This window comes from Gobio gobio, assembly GCF_949357685.1.
Source record: "Gobio gobio genome assembly, chromosome: 25".
In the NCBI taxonomy this organism is placed as follows: domain Eukaryota; kingdom Metazoa; phylum Chordata; class Actinopteri; order Cypriniformes; family Gobionidae; genus Gobio; species Gobio gobio.
Genome location: NC_137121.1, coordinates 23,333,856 through 23,354,799, shown reverse-complemented (window position 1 = coordinate 23,354,799; position 20,944 = coordinate 23,333,856). Strand labels below are relative to the sequence as shown.

Below are 20,944 nucleotides of genomic sequence, written 5' to 3'. Positions count from 1 at the left end.
TGTTTGTTTTGCTTCACATTGCGGTTTATTAATCTTCAAATATGGCAGCAATACAGTCACTTCACTAATGGTAGCATTGCGCCTGATTCTGACACTGTATGTGGATTTGATATCTTTCTTTTAAACTTTTGCTTTGGCCCTCCATCCATCACTCTCATACGCCCACTCCTTCTTGTCAGCTAGAGTGAGCGAGACAGAGTGCGTAAAGCTCCACTGTAATGCTCTCGTCTCCCTGGCTAGTGTGCTATGAATAGCCCTGTGTAGGATGATGCAGTTTCCTAAGTGGAAGGCCTCTGCAGATGGACTTCTGCTGCCAGGACTTCTGCTGTTACCTGAGAGGATGCCAACACCCCCCCCTCCCTCTGGGTAGAATTTAAAAAAAAACCCTCTCTGTTCTCTCGTTCACACCTTGGTCTTTGGTGGATTCTGCTCATGTGCTTTTTGTCTTATTTATATCTGAAGTAGGCGAACATCCAGACGAGTCCCTTTGAATGTGTCGTACTGTAGTAGTGAAAAACCCTGAAGTTGATGAATGTGCTGTTTTTATTGAGGAAACAGCTGCTTTGAAACTTCAGCCTCCAACATTTCAAGGGGAGTTTAGTTTAGTCCACTGAGAGAAGTGGTGCTGTCGGTTCTCTTCATTGGGTGGCTCAAGCATGTAAAAGTGGACTGATCACGACATTCATGCTATATTGAGAGGATTCCCTTTGAAACATGGACCCAGGCCAGCACAGCTCTTGTGTGTACAGGGTTATCGGGAGATCGCGATGTTGAAAATCACTTACAGTCTCAAGACAAACCCCAACCCTTCGTATCTGGCGAGTGGTTCTGCCACACTCTTTAAAAGACTGATACAAACATTAATATTAATAAAGAGTATGAATGACTGTTAAAACCCAGAATTAGCTTCCCCTGATGTGAAAACCAACTCAAAAGAAAAAAAAAAGAGTGCAAAGGTTCCTTTTGTCCAAGTGTAAGGCTGTTTCTTAACGTATGTTTATCTTCATCATGTTCATTCTTTCAAGCTAACGAGGCCATCCCTGAGCAGGGCGCAAAATTCAACCTCTGTTGAATTTCGGAGTAAAGTGATGCTTGTATTGTGCAGTCAATGTGAGTATTAAAGGAGAAAAAAACTGTTCTGAATCCTGAGGTGTATGTGTGCCCCTCTCCCTCACCCGTTTTAAATAAAAAAGAAACATCTTTACCTGTCAAACCTTTCAACTTTTTAGTTCACTTGAACAGAGCGGTTGTATATGAAAGAATCAGCAACAAAAAAAAAAACATCATGGAAAGAGGCTGTGGCCAGAAGCTATAAAAATACAGACATATGGTACATCATGTAAATATTGCCATGTGGAAAAGGCATTTTCTTTTTGTTTTTTTTTCTCTTTTAGGGGTTGCACAAGAAAATTGCACTACAAGAAGCAGTTATGTACAGTACAGTACACCACAGCAAGCGACGGGGTTTAGCATGGGCGCTTATTACAGCGGTAATTTTTTAGGGAAAGAAAAAATGGATAGAGAAGAAAAAAAATCAGCCTGGAGATCCAGGCACTCTGGGCAGAAAGTGCGGCCAGGTTAAGGCGAGTTGGCTGGGCTGAGGGCGGGGCTAAGGGTGGGGCTAAGGGTGGGGCTTGAGGCATCAGATCGACTGTAATCGCTGAGGGAGCCGGGACGCGTGCTGCTCGAGACGGTGGCGTTGCCACCTCCATGCTGCCTCTTCAGCATGGCCGGCTGGAAGTCGGAGTGACGGCGTGCATGTTTCATCAGGTGGTCGCTCCGCATGAATCGCTTGTCACACAGGGGGCAGCCGAACTTCTTCTCGCCCGTGTGGGTGCGATAGTGCCGTGCCAGCTCATCAGAGCGAGCAAACTTCTTACTGCAGTCAGGCCAGGTGCAAGGAAAGGGGCGCTCTCCTGTGACAAACACAAAGAGAAAGCAGAGCACACAGCTGTTAGAGTTTATTACATACAGTATGTGATGCTTTCAAAACAGAAGGGTCAGTAAAGCTAAACAAGCATCTACAAATAAGAAGTTGCAGCTGTGCTTCAGAAAATTTGATTGTTGAGAAAAGTAAACCAAAAAACAAGGTGTTAAGGAGGCCACATCATAAACACCACCATGCGTCGCTAACTGCGATAAACAGGGGCAGCGGTGCCAACCGATGTGGACCCATTCCTTTTTTTCAGTCCTTATGTGGACAATGAACTCTTTCAGCAAAGAAAGTCCTACTACAGCCTTTTTTATTCTACACGGCCCCCATTAAGCCCGTGCCGACATGCCTCATTGGTATAATATGCTCTTTTACACTGATGTTGAAGCAGTTTTGTGGTTTCTCTTGGTATGCTAACGTGTAGCATTCGCTGAAGAAAAGGCAAACCTAGAACACAGCACAAAAGCCATACAGGTCCCATACAACCCAAGTTCACACACTAGAACAGCTAAACTGCCACAGAATCGAGATCTGTTCACACTAAAAACAACGGTGAATGACCCAGCCCATTCAGGACCAGGTCACACAGGGGTTTACTTTTCACGGATGGCTTTTAAATCCCAAAATGAGCAGTCTTTAACCAGACGTGAAAGACCTGATGTGGCACAACTATTTAGAAGCGGCTCATGAGAGCAGGCTAATCCTCTCCTATAGAACCAAAAGTCTGCAAAAAAAGTTTTTTTCTCTCTTTCTTTTACAATCGCTAAGCTGAGTGAAAAGCCCACACATTAAACCAGGAATGCACTGCATTAAAAATGAACCATATGTTCCAGCCCAGTAAGCATTGCATCATGCTAATTGGAGAATCATGAGAATACTAGGGGGACATGTATCACTTTGACTGCTCCAAAGAGGCTTATGGGATTTACTGACTCATTATTGAGATAACTGATGGACACACAAACACATATTCGCTGGTTTACGTGGAACTGGCACACATCTCGAAACGGCCTAGCAAAGTATTTTTTCTTCCACCCCATTACTGCCACATGTTGCAAAGCCAGACAGTGAGTTTAATTAGGCAGGTTAACGGTCTTTACTCTGGTACCCTGCCCCAGCTTGTACTCAAACATGAAACTAGCAATGAGCCAAACGCATGGGAAATTATACCCTACCCCTTCCCCTTCAGGCAATAAAAGCGGGCTTAGACACAAATCTACCAAAAGCCAGATGGGACCATATATCTCGGTGCGGTTTCCTCAGAGTTTCATGTAAGGCGAGTAGATGCGGTACCAACGCCCTCTTTCTTTGTGCACACAAGGGCCCACATGTCAGATACAGCATGTATTTTAGTTCCATTTCATTTGTTGTCTTCCCCCATAACTGCTTTACTTATTTTACCAGCTTTTCAACGCCCCCCTTGATCAGTGCCAGCACAAAGGTCTTGAAACCAACGTTGAAAAGCCTGCACTTTTCATAATTTTTGAAACGCAAAGAACAGGAAAAAATCCAGACATCTCAGTCATTACTTGGTTAAATTAGACAGAACAGGCAAAGTACACTGAGATCCAGACAGCTTGCTGCCTTTGTTTTGTGGTTTCCCCTTAAGGCCCCAATGAAAAACAACTTCAAACGAAACATATACGTGATACCAAATTTATGTGTGGGACGACAGCTTTGCTGGGGTCCCTTCCCCCTACTATAAAACACTGAGAAAGCGAGAGAAACAGCAGGCAGAGTGAGTCTAGACTGTCTATCTTTGACCTGTCACTCACTTTCAGACAGATTTGTCCCCACCATGTGCACAAACACACATACAAAAATGCATGATGACATGTGCGCCTCACATAGACCCTTTCAACACTGTCAACCAATAAAACCTTCACACACATGAAAATAAAATGTGTGTGAATAAGCTTTATGTCCATAATGTCTGAGTAGGTTCACTTGTATATGTCATATATTATATCCTCCCACACACACACACACACACACACACCCATGTGACAAAATGCACAAAAATACACAGTTACACACACACAAACACTCACTCCCACTCTAAGTAAAGCAAATAAGTTCTTAGCGCTCTCATTGCTCCAAAAACACATCATCTGATACTCATTTGCCACACACATATTCAAGCCCATCCAAACATACCGTAAGTATACTAAACCACAATTGAAATCCCCAAACCTTCAAACGTGCCACACCCACAAGAACTAATTTGAGAGGGCCACTGTTGTTTGACCTTTTTTAAACATCCTGGATCTAGTCATGATTGTGGCGTATAAACATAAATACACAAGATCTAACATTAGTGTAGTAGGAATGGGACAGAGCGTTGGGCGGTTTAAGATTCTTGCTTTAGTGACGACAGGAGCCAACCTGTAATTTACAGTCTAATTAATACACGAAAGAGTCTGTGGGAACTCAAGGTTGTAAAGTGTGAGTTATGAGTCAGGGGAAAAAATGGAGGAGCTTCACTGAAAGGTAAGAGTTGCAATAGTACGAATATTTTACAGGTTTAAACAGAGTTGAGCAGGACTAGGCCTTGTAAAGGTGTGAATGGTGGCATCAATACAATGCACAGGTGTTAGTCTAATCCTCACGAGAGCAATGCAGTTAATTAATAAATAAAAAAAGACAACAAAAAAAAAAAACATCTCAAATTCTGCTCTTTGTGGTCAGTCTCATTTTAGTATTATTTATATCTTTTTATGGTATTTATTAATGTTTTGAATTTGTTTTGTGTCATTATATTAGTTTTTTTTTTCAGTTTTTTAGTTTAATAATTTTGGTACTTCAACTTGAACATATTTTAGTTCAACTTTTGTGGACCAGAACACCCCTGAGAATAGTAAAGTAGGGGTGAGCGGTATAGCCTCAAAATTATATCACGATATTTCAAGAATATTTGCGATAATGATATTTATGACGATATAGAAAAAATATAAGGAACAACATTTTATTGGTGATTGCAATCAAATGTAAGCAAAGTAAAAAAGTAGCCTAGGTACAAGTTGGTAGTGTTTTTCTTAAGTAAAAGTATAGCATAACTCCTTGACATTTTAATGTAACAATAAGTAATTTATGCCATGGTCTGGCTGAATACTCGAGTCTGATTGGTTGGAAGGTGTGCCGTAAAATCGTTTAATGGACAGATATTTCCAAGTCAGTTGAATCACCATTCTATATTAATCCGCTGTTTTCATGCAAGCGCACAGACACATACACATTAGGCCTACGTCACTCACATAGAGAGCGCGGAGATCGCGCACACACACAAACATCCATGAGCACAGACACTTGTTATCAACATTCCCCCGACTTTTAGTCATAAAATAGCTTCACTACTGGATCATTACATTATATTTCTCAGCCACGATGGGGTTACATCGCTATTTTTAAATAATAAACGCACATCTTCATTGTTAAGAGAGACGCTGAACAGAAGCAGGTACGAATCTCTCTCTCTAGCTCTTGATAATTAATTCAAATAAATGCTATAATTCATTCATTCATATAAAATGTAATCTTACGCAGTACTTTATCTCTGCGTCTGATTCAGAGTGGGCAGAATGCTAGATCTCACAAGCTGTAATAACCGTCAGCTTTACTCTTCCGGTCAAGCATTGCGCTCCAAACATCAATAACAGCTTTAAGTTGTCAATGTTGGCAAATGACCATGGCAGAAGCGCTTCGCGTCAGCCGGTTCTTTGCCTCCTTTGTTGGAGGTCTGTCCTCTTGAAACCAAACCACTTCCATACTATTGAAGTAGCTCCCTTTGTATGTACTAAATGGTTATCGGAGATTGACATGCTGCTCTTACTCTCAGACAGGTGTCGTTGTTGTGTGCGCTAGGGAACATAAATAAGCCATACGTCATCGCTATATCATTGATGTCGCGATATGACATTTTTTTTAACATGTAAAAATGTATACCGCCGTTATCGTGGACGGTATGATATGGCACACCCCTAGTGTAAAGTAGCTAGCATTTATGCTTAAAGAAACTTGAACAAAAGCATCACCAAAAGGACATGGCCATTCATAACTACTCAATTTAATTTTCTGCTTGCATGGTACGGCCATAACCAAGAGTTCAAGTGGGACACATTTCCAGGAATACATTTCACCAACGAGGACGCTCTTGACGTGGCTCTAAAGTAGGCTTATGTAAAAAGATCGCACTGTCCAGCGTGTGGCAGTTTCATAACAGATGGAAGTTGCTGCGGCACTATCCAGCACATCAAGAAACATGCAAAAGGGACATTGAGGGTGCTTCTGCTTTTTGTCCCTCTGGGAAAACAATAGTGAGTCCGTAAGCCATGGTGAAACTGTGTCATACGGTTCATGCAAATGTAAACTTTATTGACCCCTTGCCTGTGGTCAATGTATTTTTAATGGCAGCATTGCAACGTGACACTTGTTACTAATGGAGAAGTTTGCGGCATAGGCACTAGCATGTCATCACACTGATGGGCTACACCCTCTCAGGTGTGGTGCAACCAGCCCTGCATGTGCCAATGTCTCTTCGCAACTGGGGATGGTAATTAGGAGAGATTAAGATTTGACCTCCATGTTAACGAACACAGTGACCCAGTTACCCTTTGCAGCAGTTAAATCAGCTGCTAGTACGGACATCCCATAACGAAGGTAGCCGAACAACAGTGTTTCCCTTCAGAGGCGATACCATTATGTCACAGACAGCAGCCTTACATAACTGTTCCCTTTCAGGGCCACTGGGTCAGTAAATAAACTCATACTTATGTCTTCTCTCATGTACACGTCGCAAATCCACGGCTCGATTTCACAGAGGCCCGAATAAAGAACTTCAGACTCCCTTGAATCTGTAGGAAACAGGAGAAAAGGGCCTTTTGAGGTGAACAGTCTCTGGCACAGACATCTGATCAGGCCACTATCTGAGCAACACAAGTGCAGACTGAATGTCGATCCAGGAGACTTGGTGTCGCTCACCTGTTCCAACAGAGCTACCAGCATCTCTGTGTGGGTGAGATAAAATTCCTCAGGTTTCTTCAACCGTGAGGCCACTTACGCAGGCAGAGACGCAGGTAGGAATGGAGACAGCCAGACACTGCGTGAGAAAGGCAGGCAGACATTAAGACATGCAGTGAGGACCTCCAGTGGGAGGTCTTACAAATCCTTTATAACCATGAGCTCAAAGTGAACTCTCTAGGCTTGCTCAAGGGCTATACACACTTGATGCCCTAGAACATGCTCTGAAATTAGGTATTCCAGAGCTTAAACTCTGCAAGTCCAACATCAACTGATGTCATTCAAAACTGAGAAAATATTTACACTAAAGGTAATGAGAAGACGACTTTGTATTCATCCTACAGATACCAAACCACACCACACCCATGCAGACATCACACAATGCCCAGACAAAATGGAGGACAGGAGTTTACAGCAGAATCCCTTTGCTATTTGTTCATTTTATCTTGCAGGAAAGTCCGGTCAGGACCATGAGAGTGGAAACTGATCTCAGATTAGTATATAAGACCTGTTTATAACCATAAGTATATAGAAGGTTACTGTGAATTTGTCCTTGTTTTTGCATGGTTTATAGCCAAGAATCTTACAGACAGTGCACATGTGCCTTTAGTTACCTTTAGCCAGAGGCAAAGCAAAAACTACACAACAAATACAGATGTAAACTAGAACAAGACATCATGCTTTCAATATCATATATATTAGATCCCGATGTTGCAGATGGTGATCCCAATTAGATCAGACGTTCTGAATCAGGGGTACAGTCCTAGCCTCTGGACTACCACTTACCTTGATTCATTATCTGTGGAAAACCACAAAAAGCTCCAAAATGGCACCACAAAATGTAAATGCAGCACTTACACAGCAGGTTGTAATTTGTTCCTGGTGGGTCATACAGGAATCTGCCAGCTCAAGCCCTCAGTGTTAATGATAAGACTGCTTTGGGACACTGAAGGCCCAGACAGGCCTCTTCTCAATCCCAAAGCTGCAAGAAAGTTCTCAGCTCGTCTCAGCACAGCAAACTGGGGGATTTCTGCCAACAGGGGAACCAAACTGGGGAATTTCTGCCCAGCTTTCTTCTCCTTTCTGCTAGGGCTGAGATGTTTGCCAAGATGATCTCATCACTACCCCATAGGAGCAGGGAATTTTGGGAGTGGATGTAATCCCATCAGCAACCAAGTTGGGAGAGAGATATGGGTCACGCCCTCCATCCAACTGAGGTTGCCAAGAAGAGACTGCAACACACCATGGAGACCAGAAACCACAAAGTTACATTATAATTGTAGGTAATTTAGCAAATAGGAAGCATTATCGTCATATCTGCATCAGACACAACTTCATATTAATCTCGTGAAGGTCTAGTGAGCAGATTGCTGACTGAGCGAAAAATTTCCTGGTGGTTTGACCCAGATCACCATATTCAGAGACAAGTGTGGGAATGGAATAAAAAAAAAACAGAAGTACAACACACATATGCATGTGCTAATGGAGGGAGGGGGCGCAGGGTTCACTAACCACATTGAGACTTGGTGAGTCAGATCAGGCTTTCAGTACTCTGTTCGTGCCAGTGACTTTGAGAAATTGAGGATTAATGCTAATGGATGTGGGTGTAACAAAGACATTACGGCTAGGTCAGGTGCAATGATTAGGACTGGAACAGACTTGTCCAGAGACATTGTGACAAAGGCAACTATGTTTAATTTATCATCTTCTATTGTCTTCGATGAAAAACGGCAAAAACCACTTGCTTTTCAATTGCACATTCTCCTCCCAGGGTTTTAATGCTGTTGAGAAATGTGAACAATAGCGCTGGCCTTGTGTCTGACGAGAGAGCCTTCACATCAGGCATTTCAATCAAGCCTTCCAAGCCGAGTAGACATAACTCACTGCTCCCAGTCTCTACAGCACATGTGCACACACGGTCTAAGACACATTATATGAGGAAGCAGCCACAACTGCTGCAGATTTATGTCCCCTCCTCTTTATTTTCCCACCTAGTGAGGAGCGCATCTCACAGCATTGCCCTAATCATTACAGCCTTGGAATAGACCTTCCTGCGGGTTCTGGCCTAACTGGGTCACTAGGATTGTTTTGCAACACAGCTTAATTATTTGAACTCCATTTAACGAGGGACATTAAGACAGCTGTAGCCATAAGCCTACAAACGGTAACAGGCAAGAGCAGGTGGGTGGGGTCACTCATGGTTTTGACACTCATTTACAGACACAAAGCCTGCTAAATGTCAAGACATGGAGCTAAAATTATATTTTTATATATAGCTAATAACAGAAATTGCTTATAAAGGTTGATCTTGAACAAGCTTCCTCTTTTCAAATCCCAATTTTTATGGACAAATTGTCCTTTCCAGCTGGATAATTTCTTTTGTCAACCATGAAATCGTCCAAACATTATTAAAAGCTGTTTGAGGCTCTATTAACATCCTTGAATGATGCAAAACTTAAAGGGATTGTTCAACCTAAAATGAACATTCGGTTATTGCCCTCATGTCTATGGAACGTCCCCATAAAACCTGAAAACTCAATGTGAGTGAGTGAGTCAATGGCCCTGTCCCAAATGGCACACTTCATGTGCACTTTCGGTCTTTTGGACTTACAATGGCCGCTGCGTGCGCATGTCCGTTAAGTCCACGAGACCACAGGGTGTCCCATTTGTTATTTTAGGTCTCAGAAGGGTGCTCGCGAGCACCTCCTTTGAGGTCAATATGCGCCCTCGATGCGCACTTCTGCCGAGCCCGCACTGGTGCGGGTTACACAGCGGACTTCTTCCCGGCAGTCAAAGCGACATTACGTCGTGAAAGTGCGGACTCAGAGGAAGACCGTGAGGGTTTAGAGTGCCATTTGGGACAGGGCCAATGAGTGAGAGAAGATCAACGCACAGTGCTTAAGTAAACTGTGTTTACCTGAATACCCACCAAGATGAGCATTTTGACATATTTCTGTGTATTTGACCATTAAGGCGCACAACTGAAGACAAAGGCTACTATGCTTGTCCATATTCCGCTCAATGCGCACAAAAAGCATCCTGTCAGTAGCGGATTCATTTCTCTTTCGCGGCTTATTGCGCTTTTAATATTTCTGTTTAACATCAAGCACATCCCCCTCTTTACTTTTTTCATTAGCCATGTTTCTTTATCAATAACTTTATTTATAACAGTGCCACCCACTGAAAGCTGCGTGGATTATCATCATATGGACATAAACACGGCACATTTATGGGACATAAAAGATCTCTGCAGCAAAAGCGAAGGTACCCGGTGAAATTATTCTAAATGTCTCTAGGCATTGCAGAGCACCAGTTCCAATAAAGGGATACGTTTCAGTCCAGCCACTTTTTATATAGTTTTAAATTTTCGCTGCTATTCTAAAAATAACGCATTTTCGCCATTACCACAAACAAACTGCGTAGCTACATAATGCAGGAGCTCCAAGTTACCATAGAAATGTAAGTGGTTTGCCGTTGAATGCCGTCACAAATAGCACTGAACACGCACTTTGGCTGATACAACTTTTCATTAACTTTGGTAGGCTGTACAACAAAGGAATTGTAATTGGCTGCTTTTTCTGCAGAAAGCTGTCTCTAGTGATGCATCAAAAAAAATGTATCACTCATTTGTTGGTAAAGGCTAAGAGACCTAGCGAGTCACGTGATTTGTTTCAAAGAGTCAGGTGTGGCATTTTTTCACTTTTTCAAGTACAACGTGAACATCAAGATTTACCTTGAGAAGACACCACTGTCAGTGAGATCTTCTCTATGCGAAACCGCCAAGCCAACCCTTCCCCCCTGACTGTCCACTGAATGATCCTTTTCATCCCGCAGCCACGCCTGGCAGAGCACATAGGCCCGGGTCCTCTACATACAGATTTATTAGACAGTAAGGGGTCAAACTTCTCACTGGCAAGAGCTAATGTCAATATGAAAGCCTGGGAGGCAACCAAGGTTCTGGCACAGAGCAGAAAACCCAAATGCATGCATTGCTTCTACAACTGCAGAGAATCACCAAATCAGATTGCCAGCAGATGCAGCTGAGCAATTGACCTACATCAATGGAGGGCTTTGACAACGGATTCCACCCTGTACCCACCCCCACACTTCTGCCTTTCCGTACAGTACATCCCCACCCACAAATTGCAGGGTTAGTGCACCACGTTGAGTTTGCGTGAGACCCTAAGCCAGAGGCTCATGCTTCAGGAAGCTGAAAATACAGCTCCACACTAGCTCCAGATCCCCTTCTTCCTGCACAGAGAAATCGACACCCATACATAGTAAATATATGAAAGAAAAATAGCTCAAACTATACAACGCTTCAGCAGTTCTTTCACCTTACACCCTCACGGGTGGGCGGAGAGGACACAGGGAAATGGGGGATGGTTGGGTAGGAACAGACTGGCTTTTATATGATGCTGCCAAAGCTATCTAAACTAACCATAAGTTTCTGCAGAGTATGAAAGGTACTTATAGGAAGCTGAGGCCTAATACCAACTCTATGGTGAGTTAACTATGACTGACTTGGTCTAATGCATGGCGAAGTCTGAGTTGGTTTTAGCAGCTAAAGACTATGCTTTTCTTCATATGAAAGAAAAATAAGAGGGCTGTATTCCCGTCAGTGAGGGCTGCTTCAGGAGAGATGGATGACTGCAAAAGGGCGGATGAGCGCATGATGAAACACCCAGGGGGCTTTAGCACTTCAGCCAATCATATTTGAGTGAGAGAGAGAGATGCACCAAAGCATGGTTTCTACCATTCACACAGGAGGCTGACTGTAAAACACATAGAGACTTTATCTTTAGAGAAATGCTAAGTGGACAGAACCGGTGTGTACACACAACTGGGTCAATGCATGAAGAGTCTCCATGATAAATAAAAGAAAAAAATCTTTCAAACAAAAAAAATGGGTCACACTTTAGACTAGGGTCCAATTATCACTATTAACTAACTATTAACTACGACTTTTGCCTCAATGAACTCCCAATTACTGCTTATTAATAGTTAGTCAGGTTGTTAAGTTTATGAATTGTGTAGGATTAAGAGATGTAGAATATGGTCATGCAGAATAAGACATTAATAAGTGTTTTATATGCCATTCAGAACTTTTACTAGCCAAATAAAATTTAAAAAAATAGCCACTCGCCCAGCTTGTCACTTGGTTGCATAATATGCATGCTAACAGGCAACTAGTTAACGGTGAGAACCAGACCTTCCAAGTTCTTAGAAATGTTATTTTGACATTCATGTTTGTTTCATGTGGTTTTAAAGAACTTTTATACCATTTAAGAAATGTTTTATTGTACCGACTCAAAAAATGTCATGTGGTGTTGTTTTTAAAACAAATATTACATTTTTGGGGAGTCGCTACATAAGAAATTTTACAACCTGAACTAAAAGTATATATTTTTAAAGGATAATTTACCTAGTATAACTAATATCTTTTAACTTCTATGTGTTCTAATCTTCTCTCAAACATAAACACAAGTACACACAATAAACTCATGTGATCCCTGCTTAACATCATTCCCAATTAACGGGCATTGTGTGTATCCTGAATGACAAGTGGGTCAGCCAAGCCCATAAACTCTTGGGCATCGAACATATTCTGGTTACAAGGTAACAGGCCAGGGGTGTGGAACGGAAAATAGTTTTAGTCAGAGAGAGCAGAATCCCTATTGTGAAGCCATCACCCTCACACTGCGCCCAACCCCACCCCAGCCATGGCACTGTGCCCAGCACAGGGCAGAAGTGCCCAGGTCCAGCCCATCCTCTAAAACCTTCCACCTGAACCACAGGCAGGATGACTGCACAGGATGTCATGTCTGTAAATAACCCAGTGCAGAGGAAAGAAAAATGGCTGACGAGTCAGTTTAATTTTGCACGCATTTGCTATAAACGTGGGAATAGGGTGTGCTTTAATGCACACTTTAACCAATGCTCCGATCTATTGTTTGAGTGAAAACATTTGACCACGTACACTGTTTTTGTCAATACGCTGAATTCTGTAGCAAAACAATGTCATCTATACATTGTGCACACTACTGTATCTCCTGGGACTCTTGAACACAATATAAAGAATCACGCAAGGAACATAATGGTAAGGCCAAACAAAAAAGCTAACCAACTGTGAAATATGTAATTATGGGCTTTGTTTATGTGTATGTTAAAGAGGGGTGCTGCTGGTGAGTGAAGCTAATGCATTCTAGCCACACACAGAGGCAGCCTGACCTTTTCTAATGACCCTATAATCACTTAATTCATAACAAGGCAAGTGGTGGACAATAGAACTACATCAGGCCGAGTTGTGATTCCAAATTAAAAAGGTTTTAATTTGAACAATCTTGAGGTTTTCAGATCGTAAAAAGCCAACCCTGTCTTTGGTGGCACAATGTACTTGTTAGCATCCTTCCCCCAACAAAGCTGCTTTAGCCAATCTTGCTCATCAATTTGTGACAAATTCTGTTCTCCAATTCTTTTTCGGTTTGAAGAGGAACCCCGCCTCCTCATACTCACAGGAGATCAGACAAAGCTGTCTGGTAACCTTAGACCCTCAACCTGCTGTGTTCCCCTTCTCTTCACCAACCCACTCAGCAGAATGAGCAATTTGTGTACCTCGTTCGCTCTCATCTTCTACGTCCAATCGCTCCGCTCGCTCATACTTACCATCTCAATGCGGCGTAGGATTACGAAAACCTCTGAGGCCTTGGAGGTGATCTCATTTAATCTCCCTTGCACAGCACATCACGCAACAGTGTGATCTGAGGCGTGCTATCAATATTCAAGACTCTCTCAAGTACTTAGTGGTCTGATGTGGTAACATGCCCCTCCACTTCCTTGGAGACATTCCCATGAGTACAAGGGCTAGTGATACAGGTTATGAGTATCCCAATCAGGATAATGAGTCTAGGAGCCAGGCCCAGATGACATTATGGAGTTGTACCGGGAGAAGATTAGATTATGGGGCGAGGGAGATTAACCCAGAACACAGGGGCCACATGTACCCATTCTGATCACGAGGATCTGTCATGGGTTTGCCATTGAAAGCAATATGAGAACCGAATGAACTTTTTTCATTTAACCTTGACTTTCAAAAAGAATCTGAAGAGAATGCTAGCAAACACAAGTACGGTGAATACCTTTACACAGGATTACATGGGAAAGAGAGTTAATCGAATGAAAGCTACACTCTCAGAAAAAAATTGCAAAAACTGTACCTTTAGGGGTACAACTCTAAAGTACTAATATGCACCTTTTAAGGGTGAAAAGGGTACAAAGGTGTCCTCTTTTAAGGGTACTGCCCCCAGTGACAAGCTGTTGTACCCCTTTTTTCTGATAGTGTAAAGGATTATTTCAGGTACAAGTTAAGATCAGCATCTGTGGCATGTTGATTTTTCAAGTTTTAATCATTTTCAAGTGAATTATACATATTCAGAGACATTACTCACTGTTTTAATAGTGTAGCCACAAGACGTAAACAAAACACATGGAAACCTATGATAATCCGCTAGTGTGCAAAAAAACTGCTTACTAATCTTTTGTGTAAAGTTACATAGCTTGTAAAAAAATGATGATTTAAACAGATTTACAGCAGAAATAACAAGTTTGAACAGATGTGCTTTTATGTTTTTAAATTCTCTAAAAATTGGCCCCATTTACTTCCATTAGAAGTACCTCACCGTTTTTGCGGTGGGACTAGTTGAAATGATATTGTGAGGTAATCAACATTATGAAAAAATGACTTATCTTGAATTGAACCCAACATATTCCTTTATTGCTGAAAGGAAAATAATGGTTTAAAAAACCGAATAATCTAGAGGTTAAAGTACTAATCCAGTGGTTTCACTTTGCAAGTGAGGCATCGCATGCAAAATACTTTCAGAGGAACTACACTTACGAGAAAAGTCACACGCACTGAAAGGACACCGTGTTTTTGTGCATACTGAACAGCCAGAATACGTCACAGTCATGGCCGTGGCTTTCTCAAGCCATGTCACTTCCTCTTCCAGAACCGAAACTTGCAGGTTTTCATGAAAATCTTTAATTTTTTTTGCGCCCGATGGCCCCACGCCCATTTCATCTGCATGTATGCCTACCACAAGTTCCTTTTCACATCATAAGCCAACTGCAGTCTAATAAAGTAATGATAAATGTTATAAATTATCATCTGCAAGCATATTGTGCACCCTTACAGTTAACAACTCATCGAATGCAAACCAAGCATCTATCTGAATCTGTCCATCTGTGTTTATTAGGATGATTAATGAGCCCTTCCTTATTCAACCACATGCTGGTTGGAATCTTTTCCTTACTTTCTACCCTCTCCAACTTCCCTGCGTGTCCTCCTTTCTTGCCTTGAGACTCTGCACAGCCATAAAACATCTGTCAAATATTACGCTTGATGCTCTCCTAGGCCAAGATCTAATCTTAACTTGGCTATAACAAAGTGGGGATAAAAGTTCAGGATGCACCCAGACAAAAGAGGCAGTGCCATTACAGACTAAACTGAAACTATCCTCTAGAAAGGTCACGAGACGGTTATTTTACCAGACTTATCTCACCACAGGTTACCACAGAATTACTAAGGGCAAGAACTCACAATACATAGTCTTTCTTTAAAAAGAAAACAAAGCTACAAATAGATCTTGAACCTAAAATTGCTGGCTTGGCAAACTTATGTGGTTTGAGACAGTTCGCGAGATGGAAAGGGTAATTTCAGTCCGCAAACAAGTTATGCGAGCTAGTAACAAATTCCTGGGAAGGGAAATAACACTTAAAAAGACTCTGACGCTCTCTATCAATGCAATTTTGTCTTCGAAAAGTATAAAGTCAAAGGTACCTTCCATTTAAGAAGATTATGGTTTAAACAACTGCATTTGTTGCAGAGCATTTCAAAGCATTACGCTGAGCCATTTGCAATATTTCTGTGTTGTTTAATCATAACTGCACATCTGCTCCAGCTCTATCATAAAACGCCTTCTTCTTCCAGCAAGCTTGCACTTGTGATGGTTGGGCCCTCCCCCCTTTCCCCAAGAGGTACTCATTCAACCGTATAGCACAAGAACACTGCAAAGGTCTTGCAAACAAATGAAATATTTACACTTTATTACTAAGTTGCTATGAGAGAAACCGGTTGCATTTGTCAGAAATTACTAATCGTTTTTATGAAAGCAGTTTGACTGGCGTGACTGCATCTCTGCGCATGAAGGAAAACTCAACCTTTTATCCTACCGCTGTATAATATGACTCCATCGACCACACTGTGCTCTACGTAGAAAGCTGGATGCAACCGTATGCCCAAATCCTTCTGGATTAAAACAAATGATCCAAAGCAGGGTTCAAACCAGAACCAGCAGGGAATTCAGGGCGTTTGCTGAAGTCAAATGAGGTCTTCGGTACTTTTGGCTCCCCGAGTTTGTTTTTATAACTCTGTGTTCCCCCTTCAGTTCAAAAGCAGCGTGTTGCTGGAAGAAAGATCCATTCTCTCTTTGCTCCATTGGTAGAGACTGATGGAAAATCTGCTGAGTGCTTAAGAAAGGCTTCCATAACAAGAGCAGGTTGGCTGAGCCTGAACTCAAATGACCCACATTCTCTGATTACCAAAACAAATGAGATGGAACACTCATTGTTTAACCGAATGATGGTTCGACCAGAGCCCGGTGACTACAGTGAAACCCAATCTAAAGTCTGGAACTTCGAGAATAACCCAACAAAAAGACAGGAAGTGAGGGAGGTCTTGAATGCACACCATAAACAAAATCCCCGCAAACGATGAATTGTGCAGTTTATCCAGTCTAAATGACTTACTCTGTCAAACAACGCCATACACTGGAGCACAACTGGAGCTGGAGTTTTACAGAACAATATGCCTGAGTGCAGGGTGGTATGTGGTGTGTTCAGACATAAACATGTCATTATATATACTGTAAAAGGCCAAGCCTATTATCAAGCAAAGTAAAAACTAAAAGAAATGGCAAACGTGTAGACGACACGCCCTCCTTGAGTACTTCAAAGCTAAGTTACAGTATATATTATACACAAGGCTTACTGGAAATCTGGTCAACCCACACTATATAATTCTTTTAATGTATCTTTTGCAATGTATCTATGTAATTATTTAAACTATAAAGTTTTGCTTCACAAGATATGATTCTTGTGGTGGCAGCAAATCTTGATAAGCATGCAAGACAAACACATTTATTGTTGGTAGCACATCCTGGCTGCACATCCTGGCTTTTTCTACTAAGATGTGCGGCCTTGACAGTCATGACAGTTGACAGTCATCGTAAGCAGATAGGTCAGATTCACAGAACACCAACCACATGGGATGAGTCACTATGGTTGATTCGTTTCTGGATTAGTGGGGATGACTAGTTTATTTGCATTTATACATTGTTGTACTTTCTATATTTGTAACTGTAGTGCTTTAATTAGGCTGCTAACATCGTGCTGTGATTTGCTTATATCACCACTCAGCCAGAGCCGTTGAGCCTGGTAAAGTTTCCTCTTAAAATCTAACAGTTTCTCCTCCTAATCTCCTCCATATTGCTTTACAATATAGCATTCTGTGCAGAATTCAAATGGGTCCGATATATTTTGTGGTCTGTGCCGACTGGCACACATTTGATCCACTCTGTGCTGTCGTGTCTCTGGACTGGAGTAGTGTGTGTGTGTGTGTGTGTGTGTGTGCGCGCCAGTTCGCGTTACACTGTCTGAATCGTTCCCTATTACCTATATAATGCATTTATATGTGCGATTCACCATGTAGAAAATAGTAAATGTGTGAGCAAGTGACCGATTTTAGCCTTCGGCGTCTATTTATAGTGTAGGGGGCAGGATGCTTCAGATTCTATAGAGCATTTGATTGGACAGAAAAAAAGCTGAAGTGCAGAGTGATGTCATCAAAATCATTGATCCATATTGGCGGTTGTGAGAGACTGTAAGTTTTGAATGCTAATATTGTGTGCTAATTTTGTCATTGCTTTGGAGCACGATAGCTTATAGAAAACAGTAAGGCTAAGAAGCCAAAAACCTTCAACTTTAATTTCATAGGGACTTTAAGATTGATTAATGAATGTGGAAAACTGCCTATTTTCAAAGTCAGAAACAACTAGTTTGAAAATATATTGCACATCAATAGTAAGCAATATTCAGATAAGTGGTCAAGCAACATGAGTATTTCCCAATTACAAGAACGGTGTCACAGCCTATGCTTAAGCTACTCCAGACTTATGCATGTTTGAGCTGTTGTAACTGAAAGCAACTTGCACTGATATATCTTAAAATATCTAATTGCCATTGTTCACACAAGTAATGTTTCTTTCTACGGCATGTTAATAAAAGCTACTTAAATGTCCTAATTGAACTAAGGTCTAAACCTGACTTAATCTAAGCTCTGTCTGTGAAACCAGGCCTAATTGTATCAAAACTGAAACCTGACACCAGATGATTGATAGAAACTCTGATATATATTTAGCTAACTGTTAAAACACATTGCTGTGTCTAAACATTCGTCATTTTAAGTAATCAGGGTGTGTTTTTCAGAAAACCCTCACACAATTAACACCCTTATGCGGTTTATCTCTGATCTGAGGCCACATCGCCTTGGGGTGCTGGTGTCAAGATCGTTTCGATTTAGCGCACTGTTTCCAGTCAGGAGGTCTATCTATTGTCTGACAACCAACACGTAAAATGATAGCGGCGGCATGGCGCGTGAAAACGTGATACAGAACGTGTAATTACTTTTCTAAATGTATTTTCCATCCTAACCGTCAATTATAAAAGCCTGAGGTCTGCGCTGAGGGCGGGTACTCAGTCTGCGCGGCTCCGCGCTCGGCTGGTCGAGTCTGTTGCTGGCCAGATCAGCTGGCAGTCTGTCTGACGGGGGTGTGGCACATCACAACAAAGAGCTTAACAGTCAAACAAGCAACCGCAGAAGTCTCACCAACCCCCATCTTTTATTCAGTTTTCAATTTTGTGTTTTTTAAATCCCCGTGAATATATCTAACGGACTAACGCAAAGGGGGAAAAAACGAATACGCGAATCTGCTGTTTTTGGACTGTTTGTTCCCGTCTGTCTGCACCGCGAGCTACTGCCAGTGACTTCTCGCAAACCACCTCCATCGCCTCCTGAAACTATAGCCTTCAAGACTTTTATGAGTGATTACATCATGGGGTGCCTGCCTCGCTTTTTTTTTTTACTCCAGTAATGTGTTAGATTTAATTGCATGCAGATTTTTTTTATGCAAAGGCATTGAATGTATCAATTTGATATGTATGCATGCGCACGCGCGCACATATGTTGCAAATAGTTTGTTGGTAGGCTATAATGTCTTGTTGAATGTTTTATTGTTGTTCCTATTATTATTATTACTACTACATTCCTGGCACTTTATTTTATTATTTGCTGTCACCTTTTTTATTGTGTGTATTAATGCTTTGGCAATAGTGTTCGCAGAATAACCATGCCAATAAAGTGCTTTTTGGAACTCCAAACTTGTTTATTGGGCTTGTGCGTGAGTGAGTGAGTGTGTGTGTTGAGTTGGCTCATATAGGCGAGGCTTTGGGGGGAGAAGAACTGTTGCTGTTTACCATATAGCTTCCTAATGGTGGGCGTGACAATATTCACGATGCTACATCGAATAATAGCCTATATTTTCCCCTTCCAACGACAAGTTAGAGTAAAGCGTGTTTTATAAAAGATGATATCATCGTATCAGTTAGACAACAATTGCCCCATCAAGTAAAACTGAGCTTGTGCGGAACACAATGTGCCCAAAGTGTGCGAATGCGAAAATGCCGCGATGTTTACATTGGATCTGCGAAACGGCAATACACTTGGCAGGAATGGAAACTGACCTGTATGTGTCCTTAGGTGGGCTTTGAGATGGGACGATTTGCCATAAACTTTTTCACAACCTGAATAATGGCATTTGTGCTTTTTCTGTGGGGGTTCTTGTTCAATTCGACCCCTAAATCGTTTGTTTCTTTGTTTAAGAGCAGAGTCGCCGGTGCTGATGGTAGGTGTGGCAGAGTTCCCATCGTCTCTGGTCAGGGTTGCTGTTGGTGGCGTGCTCTCCTCCTTTATTTTTGCCTGCTCGGCAAAATTGGTGGGGGTCTGTTGATTAAAATCCGCCAAGATTCTCGCCACCACAAAAAGAGATGAGTTATCTTTCAAAGGCTCCTTGGTTTCTTCTCCGTTCCTCTGTGCAGCCGCAGTTTCGGGCTTGATCTCTCTATTCCCTTTTGGACCGTGGACAATCGCTTGGCTGGACATTGACACAAGGCACTCTGCTGCGAAGTGATCCATTTCGTTTAACAGTAGAAATTGTTTCTTTATGACATTCAAGCCCAGTGACAATGAGTAGATCCCTTTGTGTGATGCTGAATAGGCAGCTCTCATAAGCAAACTCACTTTGCACTATCTTACCGGCTTTTCAGCAACACTGACATCCTGCATGTAAATCATGCGAGATCAAGCCGTGAGCGCGCAACACCGACTGCTTTCTTCCTTTAGAGAGAAGTTTCCGGCGATGAGAGCTCTGAAAACTTGTCTTGATTGAGTATCAGAACTCCCATCGTGGCTGTAGTCCTCACAACGTTAAAGTGACAGTATGCTGTGCGCCGATTAGTGCTGATTGTATCCATGCTGGGGGCGTGTCGGCCGGTAGCGCTTGGCAACGTCATCCGAGCCACGCGCACTCATTGGATGGGGACGTGTCCCGGAGTGCGCTACCTTACTTGCCCCCACCAAACTTTTACAAAGTAGAAAAAGGAACTTCACTCAGGAGATTATTTGAACCTCCTGAGACCCAAGAAAACAAAGTCTTTTGAATGTAGTATTTTTTCATGTCATTAGATTGTTTAGAGCAGAAACAAGTGGAAATAGTTTTTTTTTTTTTATGATATTTTATTCGTTATGCTATGTCCTTGTAAGTGGACGTCGGGACTTGTTTGTTTAAAAAATAAAATGACTTGAAATGACAGTTTTCAGGA

At 42.0% G+C, this 20,944-nt stretch overlaps 1 protein-coding gene across 1 annotated transcript; it reads right to left on the bottom strand.

The window, feature by feature from the left end:
- Positions 1 to 16: 16 nt before the first annotated feature.
- On the bottom strand, positions 17 to 20,527 carry klf13 (Kruppel like factor 13). The gene is given in 4 exon segments (XM_079810056.1): positions 17 to 1,916; positions 19,808 to 20,307; positions 20,309 to 20,372; positions 20,375 to 20,527. Coding segments are annotated over 4 exon segments (945 nt in total). The 5' UTR covers positions 20,418 to 20,527; the 3' UTR covers positions 17 to 1,578.
- Positions 20,528 to 20,944: the final 417 nt, after the last annotated feature.